At 36.4% G+C, this 23,148-nt stretch overlaps 1 protein-coding gene across 1 annotated transcript in view; it reads right to left on the bottom strand.

Moving 5' to 3' along the window:
• Positions 1–2,488: 2,488 nt before the first annotated feature.
• The window catches only part of PLPPR4 (phospholipid phosphatase related 4), a gene marked incomplete at both ends in the record, with an annotated part of 29,197 nt that continues 8,537 nt past the window's right edge, over positions 2,489–23,148 (bottom strand). Inside the window, 6 exons of the mRNA XM_082765594.1 lie at positions 2,489–3,826; positions 5,802–5,975; positions 7,284–7,341; positions 12,115–12,310; positions 14,089–14,218; positions 18,533–18,718. Coding sequence (XP_082621720.1) covers positions 2,489–3,826; positions 5,802–5,975; positions 7,284–7,341; positions 12,115–12,310; positions 14,089–14,218; positions 18,533–18,718 — 2,082 coding nt within the window. The remainder of the gene's footprint in view (positions 3,827–5,801; positions 5,976–7,283; positions 7,342–12,114; positions 12,311–14,088; positions 14,219–18,532; positions 18,719–23,148) is intronic.

The raw sequence follows: 23,148 nt of genomic DNA, 5'->3' as shown, positions 1-23,148 counted from the left end.
TTATCACGTACCTAGACTAAACTAACTCCAAAGGTGTTTTTTTCATTACACTCTAAGTGTTTGTAATTCCTAGGAACCTTGTACAAAATTTGGTATTAAATACCAAGGTCTAAAGATACATTGTTTTAAAAAGAGAAAAAACAAAATGAAAAACAAATCCTGATTTGTATACTAGAGTCTGAGAACACATTTCTAAAAAAATTACTCTCTTTCCTCGGCACCTGTGATTATCTGTCCCAGCTACTGTACCTTAAAGTGTGCCTTCAACATACATAACCAGTGAGGTTGCAGGGTACTATCTCCTTACGTGTAACCTGCAGTATACTTCCACCCATTTATCACGTGCATGCTGGGGTCTTTGTCTATTACTAGCAGAAAAAGGGCGGGCATTTCCTTAAGGGACAATATTTTTCACAGCACTAGGTGATTGGCAGGTGGGGGAAGCATTACTAGATAGGGTTGGCTGACAACCCTCAGATAAGCTTGGAGCACTGGGGACTGGGGTATATGGGAAAGTATATAAAGCTTTATATTGACTATGAATCCCTTCTTCTATGTTCTATGCAGATTAGCAAATACCATCCTCCTACTGCAATTTCTCAGGCTTGGTGTTGGGTTTGGGATTTTTTTTTTTTTTTGGTCTGCATTTGTGTTGTGCTCTTTATCCTCCTGGGATGGGACAATTCTTCTTTCTACCTCCTACTTGGCTGAAGCAGGGTGGGCTTTTCCTCAGAGATCTGTGGGTTAAGGTCTGTAGACAGGTTCTGACTATGTAGTATATATCTTGTTGCCTGGTACCCCAAATCAGAAGAAGTCTTAGAGCAAAACACTTTACTAAATAAACCAGGTAACAGAACTGATCTGTTACCTATGGCTTATTCAGTGAGGGGACTGCAAAGTCATTCCTTCCCTTCCTGGAAGCAGAGCAGGCACATATTTGGTATTAGTTCTTCAGGTTGAAAATCTAGGAGAGAATGAGGAGCTGCACTGGATGAGCATTGCCCATGGCTTCCTCCATGGTTTGTTATCTAGGTCAGAGCCAAACTGAATAATGCTTTTCTTCTAGCGTGCCCAGGATGTGCTATGCATATTCATTTCAGAGCTCAACTGTTCAACAGTTTTGGGCAGTGGAGGTCTTTAGCAGGCAAGTTTTCTTTCATTACATCCAAGCTTAATTTACTAAAATAATCTGTGTTCTCTCAGGTGCAGAGACCCTCCATATTCCTAAGTGGCAGTGGTAGGGGGAAAAATATAATCCTTAAGAAGGCTCTGGACGGTGTGTCATGGAACCTGAAAAGTAGTGGTGGCACAACGCAACACTCATGTAGTGATTCTGCAATACCAAGGCATTCTATTTTTAAAGCAAAGTTTAAATCCCCAAAATGATGGTGAGTGGGGTGAAACTTGTGATTGTTCTTGTGGCATGCTAAGCAAGTGTGCTGAATGACTGCTTCGAATTGTGAGCTATGATATTAATTACTGTCTCCCTAAACCGGTGGTTTATTTTTATTTGCTCATGGCTCACCTTGCATGTCTGCACATTTTGCAGTTACTGGTGTCACACATTATAAAGTCAAAAACTAACAGAAAAATTGAAAGGTTGCTGAAGGACAGAATGAGAGATTTAAAAATGCAAAATCTGAATTACTTGTAGTACTTTAAAAGACCCCTTAAAAACATAATTTTAAACAGTTCTACAAGTTAGCCCACTAAGAAGCAGCGTCTTCATTAGTAGCACCTGTTCTTAAATAAAAGTTGAGCAGTAGCAGCAAAACTATTCAAAATAGATAGGTATTCCATTCTAATGGAACGTCACCCACACATTTTTTTTGTTGCAGTAGACATCTTAAAGAACTACACAAAATCTTTGCAATCTTTGAATGTGACAGATCCACTATAACAAAGCTGTAAATATTTCTTATGCTAAATGAATGCAGCCAGCATCATCATAGTATTAGCAATATTATTTTAAAGTAACTGCACATCAATATGCCATGTGTTTGTAGAGTCTAATAAGTATGCAAATTTTCAAAACATGTAAAGTTATCAGCACCATCCTGTATTAAAGATGTGGTGCAAATTCTGCAAAGGTGAATATATACCACACATACAGCATTTGCTATGAAAAATTCAGTTGATTTTGGACACAAATATAAATAAAATAAAAAGTTGGCACATTCAGGAAATAAAGTGTCTGTGTTCAAGACTATTTTTTGATTGACATCACCCTCAGATAAATGTTTTGAGTCTGAAGAAACAAGTTGCATGAAAATGTTTCACATTAGTTAGGTTCTGGCATTGTGCTTTTCCCCCCACCATGTGATTTCCACAGGCTCATGCACATTGCAAATCAGCAGTGTTCAACGACAGTTGGGCTGCTGGTCAATAATTTGGCACATCAAAGGTAAATATCAACTCTAAGCAGAGCAGAACCTGTGTGAGGATGTGTTTCCTTTGTGGTGGTACGGACCAGCTGATATGTCTCCTCTCATTCTTTGTATGCTCGTGTGGGGGATGTGCCTTTATAGAAGATGTTTCTGGTGTTCTCTGGACTGCTCCCTCGTTCAGGGATTAAAATTATGTTACCTTTTCTTCTAAGTGTTGAGTCCCGGCTAGAAGAAATGGACAGGGTCTCTGAGCCAATCTCACTTCCCTCCACAGGTGTGACTCTTATTGTAGTGATTCCATGATGGTGATGCTCAGTGTTATCTATGTTGCTCCTTTTCCTGTCACCTGACCCATAACTGTCTTTTAAGGAGTCACAGCTCTCAGAGTCTCTGTTGAGATCATTTAGCTCATATGTCTGACGAAGGGTGACTTTTTCAGGACCTTTCCATTTCCATGACCCACTTCCTTCACCTTCTGATGGCATCTGAATTACAGGTCTGTTATTTTCTGGATGGGCCTCGACTCTGACAATGCTGCTTGGCTCGTGGTCTGTCAAGGTTTTGTATCTAATGGCTCCTGTACAAGTGACTGTGCTTCCCTCCGAACCCTTTGGACTGCCTTGAAGCACTCCTTGCTGCTTAGACATGGCTATTACTTGCATGATTCTTGGCTGGCTGTTGCTTCTACATGCAACACTCTTCTCAGCAGCTTTCAGCCACTTAGCTCTAGCTGAACTAGTTTTGGGAGACGTATTCACATTTTCCTGAGTCTCTTCAGGAATATGCACTAACTGGGAAGAGCCAGGACGTGACTGAATAGAGACCCTTGGCCCACCAGAAAGACCTGAGTTGTTACAACCTGGTACACTGCCAGGTTGAATTTTCAGGTATTGGCTACTTGGGCCATGATGATCACCATTTACACCCACTCTGGAAGGCTCTGAGCTTGACCTCATTTCAATAGATCTTGGTGGTGACTGGCCAGATTCAGTCTCTATTACTTGCAGTGACAACTTTCGGCTTTCATTCTTATTCTTCCACTGGGAAAGCAGCTGTTTAGAGCGGGCAGAATCCATTGATGCATGAATTGTTGCATTTCGTCTTGCTGGATCTTCCAAGGATGGCGTGTTGACTCTTGGCAAAGTGTTACTGAAAGTAACCATGTTTTCCTTTCCCATTGGGCTTCGTGGTGTTATGATTTCTACATCAGCATTTGCTCTCTTGATGTTAGTCAGAGACCCAGTATCTCTGTGGTTTCTGTTCAGGATACTTTCCGAACGGTGAGAGGTGATGCCATCAGTGCTGCTTCCATTTTTACCTGGCAGGATTCTGTTGGCATCTTGACTGAGGTCTGTCAAAGACCTCAGGGGTTCTCTGTGAAAATTCTGGTGATACACATTCTCGTCACTTGGCAAGAAGTTTCCCACCGCATACAGGCCCTGATATTTGAACAGAAGCATGAACAACTAGTTATTGAAAAAGGAGACATTTTTAGGTATTTTAATTATATTCTTCTGCCTTTAAATATTGAGTGATAGAATTAGTCCAGTTTAACTGGCAAGGGTATGTTACCTTTGCTAATGAGCCTATCCTTATCTTTATGCCAAATTCTGTCCTCAATCTGGTACGTAGCTGTTTCAGTAGGATAAAAAGGACACTTGTTATTTATTTATTTATAACTATTTATTTCATGGCAATGAATTGTTAGGGAAAAGATCTAGCCTTCTTCAGTGTTCCTCATTTTATAAAACAACAGATACAGTTAAACAAAGCATGTTTTGTTTTGAAACTAGGAAAATTAATGTTCGCAGTTTTCTGGGCGAAGCTATTTAACAACTACACTACTGTCTGCTCTGATTTACTGAATCTTGTTCCAGCTCAAGTTGTTCCATGATTCTGCCCTTTCTACTGCATAATAACCATGTAATACAATAGCTACATGATAGAACAATTTATCAGCTTTGAATCAATTGCTTTCCAAGCTGTGCAGAACTGTAACAAGATTTAGTTATACAACATTTTTTACTCAGCAGACTCATTGTAAAATGCTGTCATTTTAAAAAGATTCCACTGAGAGAATATTGTATGAAAGGCTCAAATGCCTCACTCAATCACTTAGGTTACTTGTTCTTTTCAGAGTTATTTGTAGTTTCACAATATTTTCCCTCCCTTTCCGTTTTTTGGTGTGTAGTTTTAAGGGTAGATTTACTGACTACTGGGTTTCCAGGACAATGCACCTCTCTGATGTATGTTGTCATGCCATGGTTTATGGGGAAGACCTAACAAAGACCACACTTGTTTGTGGATTTTGAACACGAAAACAACAGCTCCATTTATGAGAGTCTACAACAGCTTAATCATTTGAAATAATATTCTCAACATAGTGCCTTTCTTCTCACAATGCAGTTGTAGGAACTGACTTTAGTAGCTCATTAAGTTTTTATTATCTACCCTGGTTGCTGTCACTGTTGCCTCTGTGAAAGCCATTTTTCTTCTGGTCACCTTTGTAGACCATCTGCACATGCCTTAGACTATTACATCACAGAAAAAATGGGGGACAAGTTATGAACTTATTTTAGTATTATACTCAAATTCATCACTGACATTGAGGGGTCAAAAACCATCCCACTGGTTGTTAAAACTGTTCTGTTCACCACCACATTGTCAGCAGAAGTTCCTGATTGCTTACAGGCATCTTGAATGACACTGTGCTGAGCAGCTAGAGCAGCAACAGTCATGCTGGAGATGTATTGAGAGCAGGAAGCAAAAGCTGTATAAGCTTCCTACTGGCAGATACAAACAGGCCTATCTTACACTTTCCTTTACAGCACCCTTCCAATGCGCTCCATCTGTTTCAACCCAGTGCAGACGAAGAGCATAGGCATGGGCATCCTACATCTCCTTCATAACCTCCCCAAGAGCTCCAAAGGACCACAGGGGTGTAATAGTACCTTTGATTTCCTGCTGGTTTGGCAATTCACTCAGTTGAGTTGCTGTATACTAATTAAACTAATTTTGAGACTATAAAGCTAATGGTGGCAGTGTAAACTCATACTGGCAACAAATAATGTTTAATATTTTTTCTTGTCTTATGCCTGTAAGAGTGGAGTAGAAAAGATGAGTATCTTCAATAAAGTGCATTATGTTAGAGCTGTTTCTGCATACAATGCTAGACTATTATATACCACTTTGTGCATTCTTAATGGCATTTCAAACTGAAATATATATTTGCTTTTTCCTGTTTATTTTTAGAAGAGATTACCCCTAACATCACCACCTTCAACACATTTGGACTGTATTCTTCATTATGGCATGTAACCCTGACAAAATATTTTTATTAAAAATACCAATACTTTTATTACAGACTTATCAATTTTATTTTCTAATACATAACTACATCTATGTTATATTTACCAAATAGAGAGCAATTCCTCCTCCTATGAGAAAGCCACAATAAACATCAACTGGATGATTCTTATACTGGGTGATACGAGTCAGACCACATATAATTCCACAGATGATAAAAGCAAAGACCAAGAGTGGTTTCAGAAGTTTTGAGGAATCTGTTAACGTAGAATTGAAGTACATCTTAAAAAAAGAAAGAGATTAACAAGTGGTTAAAGAAACTTACATTTACCCGAGAAGGTATGAATTTCTAGCATTCAGTATTTCTTTCACACATAAATCAGTGTTATACAGTACTGTTGCAAGTAATTAGTTTAACTAATTTTATTTAGCAGCCTTCTTAAAATCTGCTCAATTACTGTAGAAAGATATGAAATCACAAGGAATGGATTTCTGAAAACATAGGCAATGTTGCTTATTGATGTTAATTAGGATAAAGATTTTATGCCTAAATAATGTTCACAGTCAGAGCCTAAGTGTTCTGTAAATGTGACTAAGCAATCACCATGTCTGAAATACAGAAGCCAGATGTCATGCCAGATGAAAGCAATAACCTGTTCTAACAAAAGCCACCACCAGATGCTTTAGAGAGCCATTTCTCAACTGGGGGCCATGATGTCAGGGAGGTCAAAAAAATTTAGTGGAAGTTGTTCATCGGTACTATTGCAAATTTTGCTCTTTTTCTGGGCTGAATAAATACTGGCAAGCTCTCGGTACATGCAGAATTCTATTGCTAGTTTGATTAACTGGTTGCTATTGTTGCTTTTTTTTTTTTCCTTCAGATTTTTATAGCATGAATGATGGAAAATTACATTATTTTTTTTAACTTCAAATAAATGTTAACATACAAATATTGGCCCCCATAATGAAGAAATGTCATTAGGCACATGTGGGAAATCATCACTGAAGCATGTCCTATTATTTCCTGCTAGTTACCGATGGCTTTTATTCACTTGCTTTGCAGTAGCACCTTTGAGGCCTCTGAGAGTGGTTGTGCCAGTTCATCCATGATGCAATTCTATGGAGGTCAAGTGAAACTAGATCACATAAATGTTTGTACCTTAATGCCTAAAGTTTAAAAACAGTGAATTGTGTGAAGACAGCAGCAAAGGAAAGGCAAAATATATAACACATGTGAATGGTAAGTTAAATTATCACCCTATAAGACAGATAAGCACTGCATTTTATACATGAATAACTTGAGGCATTAAATATATATTTATATTACTTTGATTATTTATATTTATATTACACTCCACCACAATGGATAATGTTGCTTCTTTAAAAAGTTTGAAGTTGCATCTTTTCTGTATTCCTAATAGAACAGCTTTTATTTTAGCTGTTAATAATTTCATTTTGCTTTTGAATTGACACAACAAAAACTTGTACCCACTCAGAATACCCAGGCAACACTTCACTGTAAAATGGACAGCAAATGGCATTCTAACTTTTGTCTTATATAAATGAAAATAAATAGAGTTGATTACTCACCGAAATATACACTGCTGCAAAAGCTGCCAAGGTGGCATGTTGAGACGGGAATGATTTTCTGCCAAGGAAGGACACTCAAATTATATTTCTAAGTTCAAATATACTGTGTGTGCTAGCATTCACTTGAAAAAAATACACTGTTTGCTACAGTCACTTTCAGTTTACACCGTCTAAGCACCATGTGATCAATCATTAGCATTTAATTTCTAAATTTCGTCTCTATAATCCGGAGAAAGCACCAATGTTAATGAAATGCCTTTGTTTAGAAGCAAATATTTAGCATGAAATTATTTTTGTGCACGAAAAAAAGTGCATGTACTAAGAGTGTGAATGAGCTAAAGACTGGATGCTTGATTTTTAAGAGAGAAATTTCTATACATTAATTTCTATTAAAAAAAGTCGTAATAGCTTTTCTGTATGTATCTAATTATACATCTTATTCAATATATGATCCTGGATTTTAAGATTATTCTCACTGGTTTCACTTGGATTTTTTTCATTGTAAGGACATATCAGTTATATATACAACTTAGATAATCAGGCCTTAACTTCAGCAGCAGAATTCATCATCTTTATGCCCCATTATGTTCCCATGATAATGGAGCCATGATAGAGAGACATTCTTCTCAAAGAGGTAATTGTATCTTTATTTGCTGTCTCTAGACTTATTTTAAAAATATCAACACTTTATAACATGCTAGGAACAAATGGAATTCTGGGAGTGAAGAACATGCTCCTATAACCTGCTACGAATAAAGTACATGGAAAGGGCATTTTAAGGTTTAGCAGGCCCCTTCCTGAAGCCTAGAACAAGAGGGTAAATGAAAATACATCCAAACTGCGAGACAGTAGTGAAAATCAGGGTCTATTCTTGAAATTGCTGAGGGCCTTCTGTTCTCTTTGAAGACCATGGGAAGTGTTGAGTAATCTGGACTGGCTCTTGAGTCAGGAACTACATTAGATATGGAAATTAAAACTGAGAGCTTCTACTTCTTTGACTAAAAAAAAATTAAATAAAATACTTAGCAGCTACACATTAGGCCCTCTAACACTGGAACATTTTATGCTTCTTACACACCCATTTCAATACTCTACAAGTGACAAAAGAACAGTGATGGGATGGTGAAGGAGAGATTTTACACAGTATAGGGGAAAACTTAGCTGGTGGTAGATTCAATAATACCTGTTCTATGTTGTCCATGGCTTGTGGAAGCCCTAAAAAAAACCTTCTATAACTGAGCTCTAGAAGTAAGTATATCAGATATATATCAGTTATATATATCAGATATATATCAGTTTACACTGTATGTTTATCTCCTTAAACAGCATGGACATGTAATGTGCTGGATGTCTTGATGAAGAAGGCTATGTCTACCCTGCAGCTGCAGTAGCCACTTTCACCTGAGATAGGTTGAAATAGAAAGCTCAGCTTTGGATAAATGCTTGAACAGTCTTTCAAGGAGGGTTTTGCCAACTGAGTTGGGCTCCATGTTCCTACATCAATTTTCCCAGCAGCATCTCAGTTAGCTAGTTTAAAATAGCAGACTGAAATATAGTCCTTTTCCTTTAGAAATTTTCTGCAAAGCAGCAGTCTAATTTCTAAATATATTTCATATTCATTTTGCTTTATCTGCTCTAAATAATTTATTGGTAACAAAATGTGTTAATGTAGTTCAGCATGAATGCTGCACTGCTGACCTGCATTTGAGCTCATGGCCCCTGCATATCCTTGACTCTGGCCGAGATGAAATCAGCATGATTCCTTTTTCATTTCTAAACACAGACCTAATCCTCCCCCCCCCCCTTTTTTTTTCTCCTGAGCAAACCTTTCTCAGTTAGTAGCCCCCATTCAAAGGAGCACAGAAGGATAAATACATGGGGAAAAAAAAAAGCACAGGTGTTTATAATGTCTAATCAACTTCTTTACCCTGTGTGTGTTTAAGTATAAGCATACATCTACTTACAGTCTGTGTGCAGCTAATGTGTAGATTTTATTCTGTGAACCACTCAGAACTTAACCTGAATTTAATGGCTTTTCTGTGGTCTGTCACTATGCTACAGTCAATTTTCTCCTTGTTCTACTTTCTATTCATATGCTTTCAGGGCTAGCACAGCATAGGCATTCTGTATACTCTCTAATGGTGACACAGCTTTTGTTCTTCTCTGCTATCTGTTAATCCAAAATGAAAACAATTCAAACTAAAAATATGTAGCTTTTTTGTATGGCTCTGTATTGAAAAGGTGAACAAAGGTCTCAAAGAAAACATGCCCTGAGCTCAGAAGACTGTATCACTCTTAATGTTCATGCATGAGGAATATGTGGAGGGGGAACAATGATGAGAAAGAGTCATACTGAGTAAGAACATCAGAAATGACAGAGGATAGAGAACTCACTGGAGATCTGAATAGAAATGATTGAAAAGATTCTTTGAAGATAAACAGGGGAAAAGATGGATAAAGAAAACTACTGGATATTCAGGGATGTTGCAGAAAATTAATTCACAAGGGAGTCCAGAGTCAAAATTTCTGGGATATACAAATTAAAAAATGAAGGTCATTATCAATCTTATAAGAACAAGTCCCCTACAAGCTGAAATTGCTGAAGGCAAATTAACCTCCTGGGATGGAGAAGTTATACTGTAATTCCCATCATAGATGGCTAAAGATTGAACCAGTAGCAAGTGCTGATCACTTTGGTAAAGCTGGGACAGACATAAGAAAGCAAGGATTTAATAAAGGAAAAAGACAATAAAATTTAATTAAGGAGAAACTTAGGGTGGTGCCAGATAATTGCAATTCACCAAATATGTCCTTTATGATAACAATAAAATTGACATATCAGTATATAGTCATCTTCCTAAAAAATAAGAAAACACAAATACTGACTTCTAAATTTCTTGCAACTGATTTCACTTTTTTTTTTTTTTTTTGAATGGTGATATTTAAACTTACAAGTAATCCAAGTCTTTGGAATGGCCACAGATCATCAATTGAGGACATCATATTTGAGATGATAATTAAATGAATGTGAGCAGTTGTGAGAATTTTTCTGCCTGTTCACATGTGAAGCTGCACCATTTCACTGGGACACCGTGTAGGTGCAAGACTGCTTGCAAAGATCATTTTCAGTGGCAGTATCCAGTAAGAGCAGATGGTTATTGGAAGAGAGGCAGGTGAAGGCTGATATAGTCATTTTGGTTATGCCTTCTACCAAAATTATTTTCGCCAAATGAAGCTACAGTCCTTCATGCCAGTTCTGGATCATGTCCACATATATAAGTTGAAAAAAATGGCAATTATGAATCTCTGCCAACAAAAAGTATATTAGACCAAATAAATAATTGAGGATCTTTAAACATCAGTGAAATTGGTTTGTCTCAGTGAAAGGAGATAGATTATGAGATTTGCTGGAAGGTACTTTACAAAGTGAATAATTTCACAATTCTCAAGTGTGTCAACTGCTGATATCAAAGGAAAGCAAAATAAACTGAGGGAAAGGTGCCTTGGTGATACAGAGAAAACGTTTTAGTAATATCCATGTAACAAAAATGCAATGCTATAAGGCATGAAGTTAAAACAGAAGCTAGCATCTGTGGCTACATAGAGAAAAAGAAAAGAGTTTAAAGCTTAAAGCTTTGGTGAAGTGGATGTGAGAAGAACACAGCTTCGTGCCTGCTAATCAGGTACACGAGGAAATTATACAGCTCAGTCAGAGACAGAAATTTTAGTAATTTCAGGCATTCTATAATTCTGCTGTAATCTTTTTGGAGATCAGGAAATATAAAAAAGAAAAATTTTGAAGGACTGCAAAAAAATTAAGGGAATGCTACACAAATGACTACCAAGTAAGAAAGCTTAACCTTGTGTGGAAAAGATAATAAGGACTGATATTGTATCCAGTGAAGAGCTTCATGTTTTCTCAGTAGTGTAGAGCATATACTTAGGATACATAATAATGAAGTCCTTGAACTAATGAGTAGCAAATGTGTTGGTACAGTACCACTTATACCTCCGAATTCCTTGTTTAAGTCTGTTAACTGTCATCAGTAATTGAGTTATCACTTTTATCACATCTGGCTTATTTAAAGTAAAATGCATAATCTGGGTTATATTTCAGCTTGACTGATATGCAATTTCCAAACCCTGATATTAGGAATATTAATTTATATCCTGGCTAACTAAGTAGGGAGGCTAAAGACTAAATGGCCAGGGAGGATAAACAACCAGCTAGAAATACCATGAAAAAAAAGCCATGTGTTTGGGAGCACACAGGTTTGCATTGCTGTGGACTTTTCTCTAATGAAAAGAATTGTTTCAGTGGCTGTCAAAATGAAAAATTTAGTCAATGAGAGTCAATGGAAAACAAATAAACTCTAACAAATGAGAAAATCAAACCTCACCAACTAAGATCAAAATGTCAAGTTTGTAGATAACAATACACAGAAGTCTCAAATAAGGTAGTTGGGTGGCTCCTTCCCTCTCCTGATATGGAGAACTTACTCAGATGCCACTGGGAAAAGCAGTAGAAGCTACAAGTATTATAATTGTATAGGAAATTGTCTCCTTTGAAGGAGGGAAAAAAATTAAGTACTACTAACTGTGCTTCTGAAATCTGACAAAGACTTCTAAAGCCCACTGCTGGCCTAATATCTGTATAAAGAAAATTAAACATCACTAGAAAGACAGGTATGCTCTCAGCTTTATTATAAAAATATTACCAGAACTCACACAGGCTTTACCTAGAAAAAAAAATATTTGAAACTGGGAGAGAAAATTAAAAAAGAAATAAAACAAATACTTAGTAATGTACACAATGAAGAACAGAACCAACCTGCCGGCATTGATAATATTAGTATCAGCTCCTGAGCAAATATCTTCCACAACATATGAATTCTCTGAGCAGGAAACATTTAGGGATGTGTAGTTAGGCTTGCAAACAGTCAGGAAATATGGTGCCTGATATCCTGTTGATAGCTGTATAATATCAGTAACAAGAGCAGTGGAACAAAGACCAAACACATGAACACCTAGGAAAGAAAGCAATAGAGCTTGTTAACTTTATTGTATTTAAACTAACTCATTGTGACAAATACATTCAACTGAATTCTGGTGGCTTATGCCATTGGGCTTGTGAGAATTTACCTGAGAAATAACATTTTTTAAAGTGGAATGTTATTGCAGAGTTGATTTCTTTAATATAAAAATTAAATTATTTATGCTTGTTTTCTTCCTATTAATACTTAACATTTAGTTTTGATGACTGGATGTCCTTCAACATCTTTGCATTAAAGTAAACTACACTGGACCTGCTTCTATTTGGAAAGCAATTCTTCCAGCTGACTTAAGGACAACCACCTATTTGAGGATAGCATATGTGCTCATTCAGTCCTGGGACTTGCCCACTGGAACACATTTTTAATAACACAGTTTCCCATTAGATTATTGTTCTGAAGACTTGTTCTCTTCTGACTACCAGGTTCTCATCAGCTGGCAATAACTTTGGCTTACCAGCATACCTCTTACATTTCTTGAGTACCAAATCCTTGTCACAAACACAAATATTTAGTATTTAGGTCTTTTTTTTTTTTTTTTTTTTTTTTTTTTCTTTCCCAACAATCAATATTCCTGTCTGGTTAATACCAAATTCACAACGCAGTTAATGTGATTTTTTTTTTACTGAGCATTTTCAACTGCTTTTTCTCTAAGGATTTACCTCTAATTCCCTACTTGTGTTTATTAAAAAATATATATACATGTATATATTTTTTTTCATCTTATAACAGAAAGAATGCTAAAGGAATTGTTTCATAATGACAGTATGAAACAAACTGCAAATTCAGGGTATGAATCAAGAGTAAAATTCATGCATCTTTGAGTTTGTCGTTTGGTGATGGAACAGGATGCCATACAGGAGGAGAAATGGACAGCATGGGGTAACTTTACAGTTCTCCTCGATGCTGCAATCTACACCCCTCTCTGCTCACTTCCTCACTGCTGTTCTTAACAGGATATGCTTTATTGGTCAGATACATATATATATGTGTGTGTGTATATATATATATAACCTCTCCTGTTATTGCCTCCCTGCTTGCCAACCTATAGAAACCTAATGTATAATCTTTTTATCAACTTTTCACTCTGCTGTCCTGCAGCTTATCTTTGCCAATGCTGCCCTTTCTAATGAAAGAATTCTGGAAGAGAGAAAACCTTTCTCTTTGCCACTCATTGCTAGAGGAATTAACTCTAAGAGAGGAGCAAAGTTAAGCCACCCTTTCAAGCTCAGATTTAGTAAATAACAAAGTAAAATAATTCATCATGTCCCTCTTTATCATTATGTTCCAGATTGTATCCCTTTTTCAAGAGGTAGATAAAGACATACCAGAAAAACAATGTCAAATCCACTGACAGTTTCTGACAAGTTTTTACTGTCATGCTGAATACAGTATCAGCTGAGCTGAATACTTCTGATACAGTGAAGACAGGCAGGGGAAACTGTATGCAGAAACCATTAAAAGGAAGCCAGCTCAAGGTGGGCAGAGGAGGAAAAACAAATTATTCTTTTAGAGAGACTGACAATAGACTGGGAGAGGAAGGGAAAAACAGAGTGTAGATGCTGCACTGCTGAGTGTGGAGCTGCTCTGTTGCTCCATTTGACAGTTTCTTCTCGCATTTTCTGGCAGAAAAAGACATATGCCAGTGTCAGCCCTGCACTGTTCTGAAACGCTGTTTCAGAGAAGGAAATCTTCATGGTAAAAATTGAATGTACATAGAAGACTCTTCTTTGTAAGTAACATTTGAAACCCACCAACAAATCTCACAGCTCTTCTAAGAAAGGAATTGAAGTTGCATCCTCCTGCATTAATATTGGCCTCTGTTCCAATCCCATTTCTTCTTTTGGACAGGCAACAGTAGAGAATTCCTTCTCCTACCATTATCTGCAACAACAAAGGAGCAGTTAAGTTAAATGTAGCAATTACTCAGAAGACACTGATAGAATTTAAAGGGTTGAAATATATCTATGACACAAGCAATGTCTTACACTCTCACGTATGTCTCTTGAAAAGGTGTGTATCAATACATAAACATTCAGTAACAACTTAGTCTGAGTGAGGGCAGGAAAGAAGGTGGCATTGAAACTAAATGCAAGTGTCCAAAAGTATTGAAAGGAGATCTTTTCTATTACATGTGTATACAGTGCTCAGTGGGACAGGAGCCTTGATCCACAGGTGAAATTAGATAATCTACAATAAAAATGTAGTAATCAGAAATTCTCGCCTTTCAAATGATCCAGAGCCACAGCAATATCTTAGTGCTCCTGAGGTGGGTTTAGCCCTCAGTCTTGGCCTCATGCCTAGCAGTTGCTAGCAGCTTCTAATTACGTGGCAGCCTGCCCTTCCATAATTGTTTAATTTGGCATGGATTTTAATCAGATCCACAGCAGTATAAAAAGTTCTGTCCTTATGGTCCTTTGAACACACTGAGCAAAAGACATCATGACCTAAGCCGCAGACAGCAAGTTAGAACAAAAATAAGGAGAATAATATAAACACAAACACGGTGTTACTTGCTGGAAAATTCAGATCCATTTATACATTTGCAGTCTCAGGTTTTATTGTTTTTCCTGTTATGTTGTGCAATAACATGGAAATCTGTACAGGGCTTGTTAGAATTCAGAAAAAGTCTGTGTTGAAATATTGAAATGAATGGGGCAGTTCTCACCACTAAGAGGAGATTCACCTTGTCTATCAGCAGATGAAAAGTAACGTACGAAATGCACAAAGCTCACTGTGCAATGAGATGCTAAAGCATCTGAATTAAGAAGAAAGTGTCATAATTATCAGTGACGTTTGTGCACACTAAGATCTCTCACTTTGGTAGAAGGGAGGTGCAATGGATAAGCTTAGTCTAATAATTTTTAGCTAACGATTTAATATTAATTGGTTTCATTTCTTCTTTGCCAGAAAATTGAAGTAGTTAAAGTTATCTCACTGCATGGAAATGTCAGTGATAACAGATATTTAAGGGATTTTCATTGGATGAGAACCATCATCACTATTATCTGTCTCTTCTTGTTCATTTTACATCTGGAACTTTTTCAGGAGAAATCAATAGTTTTTTAAACTTGAAAAACGGAAACTTAAATAGTTTTTCGCTAAGTTCTACAGAATGCCTGGTGCAGGGAAAAACATCAGAGAGATGTAATAGCTCCTGTTATAGAGGACAAAACAGAGAAATAGCAAGGCGTATGACAAGGAAAATTCAGAGGCTGGTATTTTCAAGGAAACAAGCTACTACAGTAAAGCAGGCAGTAGGACTGACACTGCCAACAGTGAATTTCTCTCCTTGCTAATTGATTTCCCAAATTGATGTAATCTAATTCCCTGGTGATCTCTTTTAGAAAGCACTTTGTTACCTTTAAGCACCTTCTATGTCAGTAGTGCTACGGGTTTGGACCTATACTTATATGATTAAATAACTAGTCCTATAATTTCTGAATGAATAAGTAGAGAGAAAATATATCACAGGATCAGAATCAGAGCTCACTGAAGAAAATGGAAGTCACCTTGCAAGTCAGGTATATCTATATTCTGCACAGAAAATATCCATGCTGTTAATTTCATACAACTCCAGTTGCTCTATACTGAAGTCTCCTGTGCTTCATGTATAGAAAATTTCACATGCGCCACGAGCCATAAGACATATGCCAATAACCTGTAGTTTTCTGTAGTACTTCAAGGCTACAGAACAGTCCTGGTGAAAAGCAGTTTCTGCTCATTGGTAATGAACAAAACCCAACCAATTAACAACAACAAAAAAAAACAAACCTCCAACAATAAGCACAAATGAATAAATAAAGTCCCAAACCCACAAAATGCTTCAGTAATAATGTCTTGGGAAAATAAATTTAAAATGCTAGATTTGCTGTAAAAATAACTACTGTAAAGTGAACGGATTTAAAATACACTACAGGTTTGGGAAAAAAAAAAAAAGTACGCAAACAGTTAAAAATAATGCAGAAAGAAGCTAAGTCCTACTCCAGTATTTATATGATGCTTTAAGGAGGGACTGAGGTTGGAATTTGCTCATCTGCCCCTTTTCTTTCTTATTTACATTATTTGGTAAGATTTAGAGATGTGGCCTAGTTGCACCTGTTTTTGACTGAGCTTTCATGACCTTCTGTTTCATACTTCCCTAAGTACCTGAAATTCAGTCTGAGGCTTGCATACGCTATGTTACTGGAAATTCTTAATTTCTCACATAGCTTCATGCTTTCTTTTCTATATTTTACAGGTTTATAAAGTGTGTTATTCTTTGAATTATTAACGAAAACTAAATCATATAATGCTAAATTCTGCAAGATGACAATTGAACAAGTGTAATCTTTTTGCATGGAAAATAAAAGAAGAATTTAATTTTTTAAATGTTTTTCTAGGATAGAAGTGCTACTGAATAGCTGATGCAATACATCATCTTCAGTGCCTTTTATTAAAGCACTTTGTATATTTTACACTATCTGGGCCCGTTCCCAACCTAATATAAGAATCATATTAATGCTCACACATCCATGTGAAGTAAACCTTCCTAAGGTTTGCAGCTTTTAAGCAGTTGCACTTACAAGCGTTGCGATTTACCTTCTTTACCAATGTAATGTTTGATAGGCTTGCTTAAACATCTGAGTTTCTCTCATGGCATGGTTTTGGTTAGTTGTGTCTGTAATGCAGGTAGGAGAATGATTCAAGGAAGAATAACATTTCCTATTGCAATGCTGAAATAATTTAACTGTACTGAATCAAAGACCTTCATAAGCACTCTGTAATGAAATGGGCATCTTTCATCTCTGCTGAAGGCATCTGGCATTTTCCAGGCTTGACATAAACTCTCTCTGAAGAAAAAATTTGGCTTTTACCACTTCAGCCTACTGTGCCCGAAGTGAGCCTACATAGATTCCTTCTACAGCTGTTTCACAAAAGTCCACTTTCTTGTTATCAGGAACACTGTTTAAATGCAGAAAACCTAGCCAAAGTACAATATCAACAAGTTTTCTTTTTATCTTTTGCATCTTTTTTTTTTTTTTTTTTTTCCTGCAATTGGCTGCACAAAGAACACCAAGATAGCTTCTACTTGCTAAATAAGTATTATTAGACTGATGGCTATGCAAAATCCTTCAAAATGGTTTCTAAAGCAACCAAAACCACACACAGTTGAGTTCAGTTTAAAAAAAAAAAAAATCCTATCAAGCAAAGGAACAGCACTTGATGCTTTTATGTTTTATAGATTTGTGATTGTGACCATGTTTTATAGATTTTCTGATTGTAAAATGGCTAGGATTATAAAAGGAACAAACTGGCTGAATTTAAGGTAATTCAGTGAACTGGCATACATTTGCAGCTGGTGCTGCAGACGTGCCTAACCAATGCACCCAGTCATTGCTGTCAGAGGAGAGAGGAGACCCTTTCAGAAGGTTGACTCAGCTGGACTTTCTGTTTCAATTTACCCGAGCGGAGTGGTGTGAGAATATCTCCCATCTGAGGTGCCAAAAATCAGACACCGTGAATATCCTCTGGTCTTTAGATTTCTTTTTAATTTGATGCACCAATTCCAGCAGGGACAATACTTACCTGCATCAGACAAGTGCAGTCTTGCACAATTGGCCAAATTGCTCATATTCTGACAAGAAGCTTCTGTTCTGCTGAAATCATCTTCTCCCTTTGGATGGGCCACTAAACCAGTCTACCTGCTCTTAATGACTAAGTTGCAGTTTAGAGGAGTCCCGGTGCTGTTTGGGAAAGTGTAATTGATTTCATTGACAAGGCTGATACACCTTCTTACTGAACATAGTTAGTTCTAACAAAAGTGGCATGTTCAGTGCTGTAAATTAAGGGCTTCCATTTTCAACAGAATCTTGAATTTTTGGTTTATCTCAGAGTATGAAGGCAACCCATTTGTAAAAGGTTAAAATATTTGTATAGCATAACAGAACAATTCAAACTATTCTCGCCCAACTGCTGACGCTGTTTCTTAACATTAATACCCACAATCAGTACAAAGTGAGTAGATGAAGTGCTACAGGGAATGTTTTAAGGAGTGTGTGTCTCCTGCTATGGAAGAATACAATTTAATTTAAAATCCTAATGTAACTAGTCTGGAAGATACTCCACTGCCACACCGAAGCCAAAGGAGCTATTTTCTTTATGTCAACTGAAACTGTTCAAAATCTTTAATAAGTAACAGTGTCACTTCGAACTTACCGTAATTGATGGTCCAGCAAAAACCAGACTAAGCAACATCAAAAAGGGAACAGCCTCTTGTGTAGGTTCAATGTATGGCATACTCAGACTCTTGTCATAGCAATTAAATCCCGAGTGAACTGGCTTGAAGACATCAGTAAGTTCAAGAAAATAAAGGCTAACAACAGAAGATGCCAATATTGGCAACTAGAAAAGAAGAAAACAACAAATTACTGTTCAGAAATTGAATAGTAATACTTTTGCAAAGACAACATTGTCTGTTAATAAATCTCTGCGATGTCTGATTTTTACATCTCACCGTTCCTTGTTATATCTGTTTTACCATCTTTAAATAACTAATTCTCTAGAGATATCATAGTATTCAGTTGATACCAAGTAACTGTTGTCTACCAAGCTAGTCAAAATACTCATTCCAACCTTCAGCCCATATAACTTAGCCCTTTAACTTAGCCCATATAACTTAGGCCTTTCATGCATGAATCATTAATGGACAGACTTATTTTTTATTTTTTAAAGTAATTATTTCAGTCTCCCATGTGGGGCCTCACCTTTCTGTTGCTCATCCTCACCCTTTTTGGTCCTTTATCAGCCATATACATGTACACAACAGTGTTTATAACCAAACCATTTTTTATTAAGTTTCAAAGTAACAGTTAATGAAAAACACTATCTGGTGCTTGCCTATATAGTAACACAGTGTTTTGCCTTAGCACATTCATTTTGTAATTCTATCAAAAAGCAATTAACTTTGACAAGATTCAGTCCGTGTAGAACCATGATGACTGTGGTTCACAGTTCTTTTATCCTCTAGCTATTTAATGATTTTAGCCATCACAATTACTTCTAGTAATTTATTAAGAGCAAAGTTAGCTCCTCTGGGAGCCTCAGCATACCACCAAATCCTGAAAGCACAGATTCAAGCAGTAAATCACTGTGGAAGGAAGTCTTTCAGGACAAGTAATAGCAAAAATGCATTTTGAAGCCAGTGGTTGATGAGTAGGCAGGGCAGCCCTTCCCCAGGGTAGGCAGTGGGGCATTCAGAGGTGACCAGCAGCATGTGATAGTTCTTTGCATCCTCTTAGTGAATGCCTAGTAAATGCTCAAAAAAGTTTTTTGATTGTTATTTCCCAGAGTCCTCACTTGACAAGGCAATATTGCAACCACTGCCTGCTCCTCCACTGTGCTGCAATGGCTCCATCCCCGTGTCTCTGCTGCCTGTCTGCTTCCTTTTCTCCTTTACTTATATATATATATTTTTTTTTAAGATGGCTATCACATTAACTTCTCCTCACTATTAACTGCAGCTGAAAAGCAAAAAATTGACTAAATATATTTGCTTTGACAGATAGAATCATAAAAATTAAATAAGGTTGTATCATACCTCTTGAGAAAAAAAAATACTCCCCTTTTCCATCACGCACCTCACATTATAATGAATAGAAACTGCCCTGACATAATTTCAGGCATGCTGAGATTATATTATACTTTCAATATTCAGTATACATTTAGAAAAAAAATTGTTTGATTAAAATCAGTATCATTTGTCCCATTCTATAATAAAAAATAAAAAGCAGAGGTAAAACTTGATAAATATTTATACTGGAAAAAAATATGAATAAAAACTATAAAAAGTATAAACTACATGTGGCAGAGGGACAATGTTTTCTTGCATTAACTAGCCATTTTCAGATTTTTAAACACTGGGCTTTCTAAATGTAGACTTTTTGGACATAGAATATAAATTTGTGTGGTTAGGGAAGGAGGATATAATCTAAATTTTACTGAAACATACTTCTTAATACAACTTAGGTTTTCCACACCTTTTGCCATTTTCAAAAGTGTTCTTCTAAACTAAATATACTGATATTAGAGATCAGAACAATTTAGCTTGCCCGGTTATCTGTGTTCAAGTTGACTCAATTGTAATCTCATCTAGTAGAGAAGATGCGATGATGTAGAAAGGGAATGGGTATTGGCACCCTAAATGAAGCTAAGTACTGTGAACATTACAAAAATAAGATCAGGCATCTAGCAAGTTTGTTTCAATAACTAGTTTATATGTGTACAGGTATAGTTGGACTCCATGATCCTTGTTGGGTCCCTTTCAACTTGGGATATTCTGGGATTCTATGCCATGTGCACTCACATACTATGTTACACATATATGTTACGTATATCATATAATAAAACCATATAATATGTAATATATTGCAATATGTATCAAATATAATAAGATTACACAATATATAACATGACTATTATATAATATGTATTTATACTATGTTAGAATAATTATTTACAATGTAACTTGAGTCCTGCTTCCTACTCATTAAAGGAAGAAGTCTAGTTCTTTAGTTGGATACATTATTTAATTATTCTTCTCACATCCTGCTGAACACAGTCCCTATTAGCTATACTACAGGCATGCACGATTAGTCACGATAATGACTGTTTCCAGTCATTATACAGATGTGTAGGGATATAAAAGGACTTCCTTAAGTCTTCATACTAAGGATATATTTTACATTTTACATATTTTATTTTATTATTTTATTATTTATTATTATTTTTTTTTATATTTTATTTTATTTCATGGAACTGGGTGCTCTTCTTCCCACACTGCACACAGACTGTAGAGCTGTTTGGGATAAGGAGCCTCCTGTCCAGCTTCCACTCTTGCTTGGACACTGAGATTGCACAGCATTTGAGTTCATGCATATTGCAACTTCACTTCTGCACAGTGTTTAAACGTTGAGGCACTGGCAATATCTTATTAACTATTTGAAAGCCATACCTAAATGACTTAGCAAGGGTCCAGGTCCTGTGAGACAAAGTATCTTATAAAAAGACATAAACCTATTCCAGTGAGCTAAAGGATCAAGATAGGCACAGGGTCTGTTACCCTTCCAATGTCTCTTCATCTAGGTTTCCCTAAAGGTTGATTTCCTAGGATGGAAACACAGGGCAGGAAAACTCAAGGAAAATCTTTCATTCAGAGTTTCATCTTCCATTTCTCTAACACTGAGAACAGGAAAGCCTCTCCTGTACAGCTCGCCTCTATCATAAGTCCATCTCTACTCTGGTTATGGTACTCTTAGGCAAGCAGCTGTATTAAATGGCAACATCGAACAATCACAAGTAGGTGATATACGAAGTGACTTTTTATTCTAAACCACTAAAAAAAGATGTGGACAAATTCCTTGTTTTTTTTTTTTTGTTTTTTTTTTTTTTTAAAAAAAAAGCTGCTGTATGTTAGCTGTAATTTAAGTGTTAATTACAAAAATCAAAGAATCATGAAAATTATATTTCATTATCTTACAGTTCCACTACAGGACTCCCATATTATTTCTGACTGTAATTACCCACTGTGCTAAAAGAAAAGAAATAATTCTAAAGGACTGTGAATCCCTAACATAACTGCTTACAATACTAATGAATAGGTTTATAGTCAATTTGCTATATACAGTATGTCTGATCCCACAGGACATTTTTCTTCCTATCTTTTTTAAAATACAAATATAAAATGCATCTTCAAAAGGGCCAAAGAAAAGCAAATGTTTCTAAAATCTACTAAACAGTATAAGTGGCTATTTAATATATGAATATTTATGGAGCGTTCTGCTTAAGGCAGCAGTAGTTCTGTAATTACAGACTTCAGTTCCCAACACCTTGAAAATGTCAAATATAATTAGACAGTATAATGTGTATTGTTTTAATTACAAAATGGAATAGGAATTTTCCTATTCCTAAGTAGAATAATAAACTCCCCAACTTCAGCTCACCTATCTTGACTAGTAAGTCTTTATACTCTTACTTCCTTGGTTGGCTAACGGAGAATGATCCTTGTTTGCCTTGCAACTTACACCTATAAATTTAGAATTTGACCCAAGGGGTAAAACTCCCTTTGGCTTGGAGTATTAGAATTGGGACCATAATCAGCATAGTTGCTGAAAAGGTTCAATTGAGTTTTTATTTTTTTTTAATTTTTTTTTTTTTTTTACTGCTAAGAGCCTTTATTAAGACCTAAGACTTTGTTATTAATATTAATAAATGCTATTAATATTACAAAGACTGCTGTATGGAGCTAGGAATTGTGCTTTTAAGTGCTTGCTCTGGAGTGAAAATGTAGGACCTTTAACTTTACTATTCCATAGTGTCTCTGTAAATTCCCCATGGAGAATTCCCAAATAACCAACGCTTTGCTAAAACCAGATTCCCTCTGCAAGTCTTACAGGCATGCCAGTAGCAATCAGGTATTGATGGTTTCCTAAATGACACCATGGAAACAGTTAGGCTTAAACCACAGAAAGGCAACAAATAAGCACTACCTCTACCCCCCACCCCCAGTTCTTCTGTACTTTGAAAGAATATGCAACTGGATACATACATAATTAAAAAATCAGTAGCTTCTATGAAAATTAGTAGCTTCTACAAATTCCCTTTCTCTAAAGCTGTACACTGGTAGTTACATATCGAATTTGCCAGCACTTAACTAGGCAGAGTCCATATATATCTTCAAGAGCGTATCTTCAAACCCATGGGCTTTGTGAGAGCTTAGCCATCGAGTATCACATACTCAAATGTCTAAACATGTTTTGTAGGATGTAGTTAGTGAC

The sequence above is a fragment of the Aythya marila genome (genome assembly GCF_965140915.1).
Source record: "Aythya marila genome assembly, chromosome: 8".
Classification (NCBI taxonomy): domain Eukaryota; kingdom Metazoa; phylum Chordata; class Aves; order Anseriformes; family Anatidae; genus Aythya; species Aythya marila.
This window is presented reverse-complemented; position numbering and strand designations above follow the sequence as displayed.